This window comes from Cygnus atratus, chromosome 2 (assembly GCF_013377495.2).
Source record: "Cygnus atratus isolate AKBS03 ecotype Queensland, Australia chromosome 2, CAtr_DNAZoo_HiC_assembly, whole genome shotgun sequence".
Taxonomy (NCBI): domain Eukaryota; kingdom Metazoa; phylum Chordata; class Aves; order Anseriformes; family Anatidae; genus Cygnus; species Cygnus atratus.
Genome location: NC_066363.1, coordinates 71717986 through 71728360, shown reverse-complemented (window position 1 = coordinate 71728360; position 10375 = coordinate 71717986). Strand labels below are relative to the sequence as shown.

General features: G+C 41.8%; 1 protein-coding gene across 1 annotated transcript in view; it reads left to right on the top strand.

Moving 5' to 3' along the window:
• The first annotated feature begins 2604 nt into the window (after positions 1-2604).
• MARCHF11 (membrane associated ring-CH-type finger 11) overlaps positions 2605-10375 on the top strand; it is a 28996-nt gene continuing 21225 nt past the window's right edge. Inside the window, exons 1-2 of the mRNA XM_035560349.2 lie at positions 2605-2922; positions 3520-3675. Of these exons, the coding sequence (XP_035416242.1) occupies positions 2605-2922; positions 3520-3675 (474 nt within the window). The remainder of the gene's footprint in view (positions 2923-3519; positions 3676-10375) is intronic.

Sequence of the window (10375 nt, the reverse complement as noted above, 5' to 3'; positions counted from 1 at the left end):
CTACTTCTGTTATGAAGCTGAACACCCTTTTCTGCTTAAATTTTTCTTCTTTTTGTTTCAAGCGTTGTTTTTGGCTCTTGTCCCCATCTCTCACTCAGCAGAAGGCTGAATGTTACTTCGGTTGGAGGATGTGTTATATAATGTTCTTCACCCCTTCTGCTCTTTTGTTGGCATCTCCTCCCACCCCTGGCATGCTGAATAACGCTAATATACTCTGAAACATGGGGATCAATAGCCTCTGCAATTTTTTTTTAGCTGGTGTAAGAGTAGCTGTTGAAAGGCAGGCAAACAGGTGATGTATTAAATCTCATGTTTATGAAATACCCACTCACCGTCAACTCTCCAAATTAATCACATATATGTGAAAGAATTGTTCTTCCAATTCATATTGGATGTTTTCCCTTTTACTTTTAAGAGTCACTTTGCACACATATTTTGGGCAAGATTAAGTAGAAAAGACTGACCTTCTTAACACAGTGTATTATTCTCTATAGCCAGATCTTTCTTTCTTATTCTGACATTAAGTCGTCATTCCGTTTCTGCACTGACATTTTTAACTTCTCTTTACATCTTTTTCAAAAGCTGTGCTATTTACTGAATTTGTCATGACACACAAAGGGAAAGAAAAATGGTATAAAACACCGCATATAACAAATAGCAAGGGCATGCTATTTTTCTCTCATGCAGATGAGTAACTTTTTAGCATTCATTTCTCATTACCTTAGTTTCCCTGTCTTTTCCTCCTGCTTCTCTTTTACTGAGCACTCTGGACTCACCTGTTTGTTCTGAGATTTCCTGTTTCTTCACTGTTTGTGATTGCCCCTTCTTTCTTCAGAATTAATCGATTTGGTTAACACTGTTTCCATCGCCCTTTAGTCTCTCTGGCAACCAGCTCAGGTATGACTTGGTTGTGAGAAAATTAAATGTAGAAGTTCCTAACTCCACAGCATCCTCAGTTCATCAAAATGTCACCGTCGATGTGATATTTTTCTTTTACATCACCAGATCTGGACAAAGCCATGTTACTTACCTACTTAACCACCTCGGAACAAAAGCAATTTAAGGGTTGGGGTACCTTGCCCTAGCCCAAGCTAAATGGCCGGTGTTGGCTTAGCTAATACAGAGCCATCAGAACAAGCATTTTCATGAGGATAGGAACGAGTGGATGACAAGAAAAGCTATAATGATACCTGTTTTTTTCACAAAGGCAGCCTCTGAATATGCACCTTTTTTTAGAGCAAAACTGTAAACAGGTGCCTTGTTCTTTGGCATTGGTGTACCTACCACACAGCCTGTTACAGACACAGTCTATAGGAGGACCGAGAGGGCTGTATCTGTGGCCGGCCCCAATTAGTTTGAATCCCACTCCCCTGCAACACACAACTGCATGGTCCCTACAGACTGCATTTTGCCTGAGCTGGTCTCCAGCCGGGCCAGAAGGCTGGACCAGCTGCTGGTGAATATGCAGCCACTCCAGAAAGTCTGACCCCACACGGTCACCGAGCGAGGAGTGCCGTTTTGGCTCAGAGCACTGCTTCGGCCTCCTAATAAAACGTCCACATCAAGAAATCCGCTACTGACAAAACCCTAGGGCTGCTCAGCACTCCCTCATCTCGGTAGTAAATATGGAGCAGCCAGTGAAGGCTGTAAGGCCTGGTGAGCTCATCACCCATGGAGTCTAAATTTGGCTATAGGAGAGCATATGGCTTCACAATTGTCTTCTGCGGGCTTTTTCTTTCCCCATGCAGACAGTTGCTGGTTTTCTTCACGAGCTGAAACGCTCACTGGTGTTAAGTTTGCTGCTGAAATTCACACACTCTTTCCTTCAGCAACCCCCCCCCCCCAGATGAAGTTGGAAGAATTTCTACCCAGTGTGGTTGTTGTTCCCCCCCCCCTTTTTTTTTTTTTTTTTGAGGAGATATTTGATCGTGATACTTTTAGCAGATTTAATTTTGGAAACGAGGTGATGTAATGAATTTGGGAAAAAATTTAAAAAAAAAAAAAAGACAAAAAAGCCAGCCACAGAGGATGAGGCGAACCCCGCGGACAACTGTTGAACGTTCCCGAGCTCTTCCCAGCCCAGCCTTTTGCGGCGGGAGGCCGCTAGAGCCACGGGCTCTGTCAGCGCCCCCAAAAATGTCAGCGCCCCTCAGGAGCCCCGCGGCCAGAGGCGGGCGACAAGAGGGCGACCACGGCCGACAGCTCGCCACACGGCGGCGGCGGGAAAGGGGGGGGAGGAACATGAGGGGCTTGGGGGCGAGAGGGGGCCCTTGGTGCGGAGGGCGGCGGGCGGGGGCGGTGCCGCGGCGGTTGCGGCGCTTGGCTCGGCCCCCCCGGTAACGGTCTTCGGGCGCTGGGGGGCGGCGGTTGGCGGCGGGACCCGCGTCGGAGCGGCGCCTCCACCCCTCCCTGCCTCCCTCCCGTCCCTCCCGCCCTGCCTCCCCGCCCCGCCGCCCTCGCACACCCGCACACCCTCACGCACCCGCACACACCCGCACAGACTCACACACCCGCACACGCCGGCGGCAGGGGGTCACCTTGGCGGCCGTCGGGCGCCCTCTCCGCTCTCCCTCCCCGAGCCTCCTCTCGCCTCCCCGCCCCGGCATGAGCCGCGCGGCGGGGAGCGGCGCCCCCCGCCCCGCCGAGCCACCCCGGGAGCACGGCGCCCCGCCGGAGCTGCCGCCCGCCGCCGGGGCAGGGGAGGCGAGCGGCGATCCCCCCGCGGAGCCGGAGAGCTCCGGCCGCGGCCGCTCCCCCAGCGCCGCCGAGGGCCGGAGGGGCGGCTCGGAGAGCGGCCGTGGCTCGGCGGCGGCGGGCGACAAGCCCGAGACCCGCTCGGTGTGCAGCAGCGAGAGCGGCAGCGGCAGCCAGCCCGGCGGGGCCGGCCCCATCTGTAAGATCTGCTTCCAGGGCCCCGAGCAGGTGAGGCGGGACGCGGCGGTAGCGGGCGGGCGGCGGGTGGCGGTCAGCACCAGGGACAGGGCTCGGCGCCGCCGCACCGCACCGCACCGCCGGCACCGGCGGGTGATGAAGGAACATAGGAGCTACCGGGGGAAGCATTCGGCTACGTTATGTTAGGTCCTGTCAGGCAGCTGGCTGGCTGAACGACATAAAGCTCCGCTCGAGGGGGCTCACAGTTCTCTGTGACGACATCCATTTCTTTCCTAGTGGTCACTGTCACTGCTGGAGAAATGCATCAGACCGCGCTCGGTACCGTTTGAGGTGCCTGAAAGGGCTGCTGCTGCTGTTGGATGATGCGCGGTAATCTTCTGCTTTTTTTCACATACGTACACATGCCTGCGTAGAGAGTTATCTGGCTTTCTATCACTAGGAGCACTTACATGTTTTTTGAGACAGTTTAGTTTTTGAGCATTATTATAGCCAAAAATACATGTTTAGTATTTCATGGATTGAAATCGAGACCAGTTTGCAGTTACAGACCTGTAAATATTTTGGTAGTGAATATACATATGCATAAAATATTTCTTTAAAATTAATGCTTTTGTGCTGCCTTTTCAGGGCGAACTGTTAAATCCTTGCCGCTGCGATGGGTCAGTACGATACACACATCAACTTTGCCTGTTAAAATGGATAAGTGAAAGAGGGTCGTGGACCTGTGAACTCTGCTGCTACAGATACCATGTTATTGCAATTAAAATGAAGAAGCCTTGCCAGGTAATTTATTTGTTAGTTTGTTTTTAAGAATACACCTTTGCAGTAATTTTTTTAAAACACAAAATAGTACTTGCTTTTGTTTCTAGGTTTTTGGAAAATGCAGAGGAAAACCATATATACTTCACCAGTTTGCACCTGCATCCACTTGAGTTAGGTTTTAAGAGCAGTTACATACTAAAACATGCAGTCATTTGATTCTGGTATGTTCTAGCTTTTGTCTTGCCAGAGGAATAGTCTTCAGAGGTTGTTAAACCCTATAATTAGATAAGTCATACTGAGACATGGCAGAAAAACTTGGATCTCCCTGCTTCTCTTTCTAAACCTTAAAAATGTTTTTATAGTTCAGTAAAGACTGAGTCAAAGGTTGATTTCATTCATTCTTCAAGCATGGGGTCCACAAATATAAAAGGAGGTGACTTTTCAGTCCTGGCACAATCCAGAGTAGCAGAACAGTGTTTAATATTTGTCCACCGATGGCTGATTCAGAAGTTGAAATGTGCAGTAATGTTTTTCACAGCTCCCTTTTATTAGCATCACAGCCTGCAGCTGGAAGTTACAATACAATAGTGGTAGCATGTTCAGGGAGAGGGGAGGGGAAACTCAGATGAGATCTGTTAGGGAAACCTTAATACCACTTTGCATATCAGAATTCTTTAGAGACTTAAAATTCCAACCTAGAAACTGTATTTCATACATCTGAGGAACACATTTAGTAAGATAATTGTAGCATTCTTTTGGTTTCGATCTTATGAGCTCAGAGATGATGAAACTCCTGAGGGCCAAAGCACTCGGATCATTTTTCTGCACCTGAGTTTGATAGGACGTTAATAGAAAAGACGTGCTTGGATGGCAACAGCAGTTGTGTGTCAATGATAAGCATTCCTTGGATGTAGGATAGCTGGAATTTGCTTACAGCTGTTCAGATTAGGTGCAGGTACTTTCAGAGCCAGTCGTGACTTCAAGTTTTTCCTTAATGAATCCACAAAGGGAATTTTTGATGAGCTCTCCTGGATGGAACTTCTATGTAGAGCCTCTATGAGTTAAAAAAGTTGTGGATTTATAAAAGCCTCCAGAAATTGAAGGTGGTAGACTCTGTTGCTACATAGACTCTATTGGGTAGTTTGGCGGCTCAGCATGAGATTCTGTTTGATCCTTTTGGCTTTTTTTAATCTTTTAAAAGTCTGTATTTCCTGTATATCCACGGCAATTATATCATTTTCCTAGCAAGGGTTATATCATTATAAACTGTTTGCAATGACGGTCTCTGAAAATAATAGTTTAACGGCAAGGGCATGGCCGTTCCCTGCAAGCCAGCAACTAGTACAATTTGAGATGCCCAAAGGTAGCCAAAATATCTATACAAGATGTCAGATGTGACACAACTTAGAAGAGACTCTGGAACTGCTGCTGGAGGCCAAGTGGGATACCACAGTACATCTGAAGCATCATTAGACACCTATCTGTGGACAACAGAATCAAGCTCCAGTTTGAAGAACAACTATTCACATTCTGTGAAAAATAGAAAAAAAGGAGAAGGTTTCAGTGGGTTACAATGATGTTTGGCCAAGCTACATGTGAAGTAGATGCAAACTGAAGAACCAAAATATAATGCAATTCTCTTCATTACTTACGGCAGATTTTTTCTTTCTTTTTTTTTTTTCTTCTCTTTTTTTGGTGCAGGGAGGGAAATAGATTGAGGTTTCTTCTTCAATAGCTTATAAAAATACTTGTCTTATTCTTAACTCTATTTTTTTTATAGAAATGACCTTTTTTAATTCTTGACAATATAGGATACAAAAGATTTCATGGAGTTGCCTACTCAAATAACAAGTTATATCACATTCCTAGAATCAAATTACTGACACTCAAAAGGTTTCACATCTCTTTGGAGGGACACGGTAGTGCCTTTCTCATATTCCCACACTTAATATTCCTCTTGCAGTTAGAGAATCAAAAAGGATCCCTCAATATTGCAGTCATCTATGTATTTGGTTAAGGGTGATCAGTCTTAATATGTCCTCACTCCACTCCCACATTAATGACTATAATAGTATGGACCATTTTAAACAGCTGCTCTAGTTTAAGCTTTTGGCCAGGTTCTGGATCATTTGCTTAACTACACAGAACCCTTTTTTAAGGTAACTTTTTGAACAGGTTTTGTAAAAGGCTAAGGGTTAGACCATTTCAATATAAAGGTAGTTTACAACATCTTCATTGAAGCAGTGAATGCAGTTAAAAGTTCTGAAGCAAGCAAGACCTCCTGCATTACATTAGATAAAATACTTGGACAGGAGTTATTCACTGTCTCTGGAGCAAGTAGTCTGTTTCAGTCCATATCCTCAGAATTGTCTCTACAAGTCTTTTACAGATTAGACCTGTGTAGGCAGTGTCGAAGAGATAAAAAGGTTGCTATCTACCAAAGTAACTTTTTCTCAACTAAATCATCCATGCAGATTTACACCAGCTCCTCAGGTTTCCTTTTACCTCGGCTTTTTATGGAATGTTACAATGCTTAGGGAGTTAAGAAAGAATTTTCTACATGTTCTTCCAGAACATTGGAATAGATGTGAGTCTTCCATTTAGCATGTAACATTTTCCATGGTTTCTGCTGCTTTATGGCAGGGAAGATAATCCCGATGGGGGCCTCTTTGGAGGCAGTACGTTCAAGGAATAAAATTTACTATGGTAAGTGACTATTCCAGTAGATTTTCCAGATATTCCAGAGTCGCTTTGTACATTGCAGCAACTATTAGTTAACTCAATTTTAAGAACCCAATCCTGGAAACACATAGAATTTTAATAGAGAAATAAAACTTAAAACATAAAACATAATTAAATTAACCAATGGGCTAACAGCAGAAGATGAGCACACAAACAAATGGGTGACATTTGATATGATGTTTCACAGAGAAATGCAACTTGATCCATTTTTTTCAGCATCCTTCTCAGGATCGTATTGAAGAGACAGATTTACCCTTGCACTAATTCGTTAATGAAAACACATGTTCATGTTGCTGGACTTGCTTCTCACAGCAGAGCAGAATATGATCCAATAATAGGCAAGGTTATGTTAAAAAAAAAGTTAAAAAAAAAAAAAGAGTAATTAGAGGAGATGGAACAAATATTGTTTCGGGCAGGGAATTTTGGATATTTTGTGAGACAGCTTAAAAAGAAGGGAGAAACCTTAAATGTCTGCCTTGGACATTAAACCACTTAGAATTCCATTTTAGATTAACAAGCAGAAAGAAAGCACAAGCAGAAATATTGTTGGTGTTTTTTTGTTAAGTGTTATAATTTCTAAGGATTTCCTTCCTAAAGGAAATATAAACAGATTGCTTTATTTTTATTGGAGCTGTATAATTATTAAGCTGTTACTAAATTAGTTCACTAGATTTGCAGTTAAACGTGAATGCATGTTGCAGAATGGTAATTCCCTTGTATGATTCAGAAATAATGTTTAAAAGTGGAACAGAGTCATGCAAAGGTTGAGATAATATACATTGGTGCTAAAAACATCATTTCTATAGAACTTAGTAGTTAATGCATTTAGAGAATGGGCTTTTTGTAGACCATTACTGCAGTCTGTCATAAAATACTATTTTGTGAGATGTTCAATATACCCTGCATTTGTATTCATGAACACATGTTCTGGTACTTTTGGTGAACTGGACTCGCTGCAGAAGTGATACAGTAAATCTAATTTAATTTAAAGGTTAATTTAAAAGCTAATTGCATGGCAATTCAATATTTATTTATTTTTGAAAACAATGAACAATTATTTTAAAATGTAAATTCCTATTTGTTAGGTCTGATTTTTGAATATAGACACCTCCCCTCAAAAAATGAAGGTGGTAGTTACTATTATTTAAGCAAGTATGTAGTTACTTGAGCAGCAACGTGACTCATGAGTTCTGTACTTTTCAGTGGCCCAAATTGTGATTATTAACATTTGAGATATACAGCATAAAAATTCCTATGTTCAATAGTTCTCATGAATTACACGTTCGATTTTTCAAGTCTTGCTAATGTGAATCGTCCTCACTCATCTGAGGAGCATCAATTAGATGAAAGACTTTGTAGCAGATGTAGGTAGATTCATGTAGGTAGATGTGTGTGCTTTATATTAAAAAAGCAAAAGCTACCAAGGTCTTCAAATACTTCACTATGGAAGCCAGTGTCCAGAAAAAAATGTGTAGTAAATAGAATAGATATGTAGTAAAAGTTATCTCTAATGACTGTGCTCAGCTGGATGAAAGCATTTGTTTTTCATAAGGCGTTAACTAAGAAAGGGAAAGGGAGAGGGCTCAAATCTCCAATTGTGCTTTTCAAACTACACTATCTAACAATAATCTGCTAATATTGCTGCTATTACACTGCCTCTAATGAAGATGCAGAAGGATACACCGTGATATTCACTATGTCAGCACACATGAAGAACAAAAAGAATAGTCCCAGTCTTGGGCCAGTTAACTTAAAGAAGTTAAAATAACAGATAAATCTGTGGGATATATAAAACTTTTCAAATAAGCAGTAGTCCCTCTACAGTAACGATATTTAAATATTGTTGTGGTTTTGGCATCTCAAATAGGATGAGTCTTAAGATGCTGCTTGAAAAGAAAATAATGAGGCTTTGCAGGCACCTTTTGAATGTGAAGGTAGTAAGGAAGGGCTCTTAGAAAATAAATACATGGATGGGATAGTATCATGAACTGAACAGAGATGGGATTCAATGTCTGAGTAGTCATTAGAAGATGAGAAGATAATTAATATGTCAGTAGGTTAAAAATCAAATCTATTTATTTGATGTGATGGGGAAGAGAGGAACCAAGACAGCAGTGATAGAAGGACATTAATATGTTCAAAGTAGTGGACTAAAAAAATCATATCTAAAGCAGTCTCACAGTTGCTGAGAAAATTACATTTGTCAAGAACTTAAAAGCTGTATTACAGCAATTGGGACCTAAGATGAAAATGATAATGAGAAATTAAATTTTTATATATGGATAGTCTTAGATACATCATATAGAAAGCACCTGCAAGTTTTAGAAACATTGTGAACAGAAAGATCCAAACAGATATTTAAAGTTAAGATAATACTTGGGTTACAGAACAGATTCACAGGTTGGAGAACTAATAATCCATTGTGCTTGAGAAAGGCTGGAACACGAAAATCTTGAGATTTTCATGAAGTTTAGTATATAGGAAGAGCCATACAAAAAGTGGTAGAAACAGGTGATTATTTTAGTTTTGGCAGGGAAGAGAGGTCTGAAACAGAGAAGATTTGTCATTCATGAACATAGACATAGTAGTTGTACTTCTCACACTCTTTTCTTTTCCTAAGCATCTACTTCTAACCACTTCTAGGGAGAAGTTACTAGACTAAGTAGACCTTTTCATTTTTTACCCTCTGAGCAGTTTCAGTGATGTGTGCTGGGTGGAAGCTGCTGATTATCGATACCATTAATACCAGATCTGAAAGTCAGATAATGACAAACAACATGTGAGTAAATGGACTGATTCTATTACAGTGATACCACAGTAGGAAGGGGTAGGGTAAGAATAAAGGTTGGGTAGGCTGAGTAGGAATAAAGAAGAATTAATGACAAAATACTGGATATAGGCCTAGGAGAAAAGCTAATCATCAAAGCAGTGAATGGCTGGTTGAACACTGAACCATGTTTGTAAGTCCAATGAACAGAAATGATACTCATCTAAGAGGTCAGAGTGGCCATCTGCATGGGATCTGAAGCCATCAGGAAGGAGCATGGGAAATGATCAAAAGAGACAAGAACTGAAAATGGAAGGAGAGGTTGAAAAGGGTTAAGTGAATAGAAAATAGAAGTTTGGAATAGGGGAAGGAGGTTGATTTAGTTCTAGAGAGTCCTATGAGAGAGCTGAGAATTAAGAAGAGGGCAGATTTAGGTCAGAACTGCCAAAACAATGCTAAATCAAATATTTGAAACCTATGATTCATCTCAGAAACTTGCATATTCCTAGTCTAGAAAGGATTTAAAAGGTTTGTGGTGCAAAAATATGCTTTCTTGCTGGTTGGAATGGCTGAAGATTGAAGTGTTGATCCAGAAGGTGTAATTAATATTTGGGATTTTGCTAGAATGGTTGTAGTGCCACCAGCAAACTCCTGAGATCAGCTTTCCTGATTCTCTGTGTGCTCATGCTTTGCTAGATGGAACATTTGGTCATAGTTGGCATCTTAACTGGTAGAACTCAGGACATCTGTCATTCTTGTCGGAGCACCAGCAATGGCATGCAGGGAGCTAGACAAGCCACTCTGGTGCTTACATCTGTCTATTTAAGATAGGGGATTGGCAGTAAAAAATAGATTAGGCAAAGAAGTGGTGATTATAGCATAGAGAACAATTTTGTACTAACGTGGATAGTGAATTAAGGCTTACCAAATCTAGTTCACTTAGCCAGTTCTGTTGTTATTCTGAAGTCCGCATTATAGCAATCAAGTACCTACACAAAATAAATAAGACGTTTTTTAAAAATGGAATTGCATCCAAGCTGTGGGGGTGTGTTCCCCTTCTATGTTACTCTTGTATTTTCAATAGCTTATTAAAAAAGGAATTGTTTTCTCGTTTTATTTTGTGAAATGTGTGAATTGTACTCAGGGCAGTTTGAATGCTTGCATGGTGTGAAACAGCAGTAAACACTATGTAAACTGCAAACTGTACTTGAA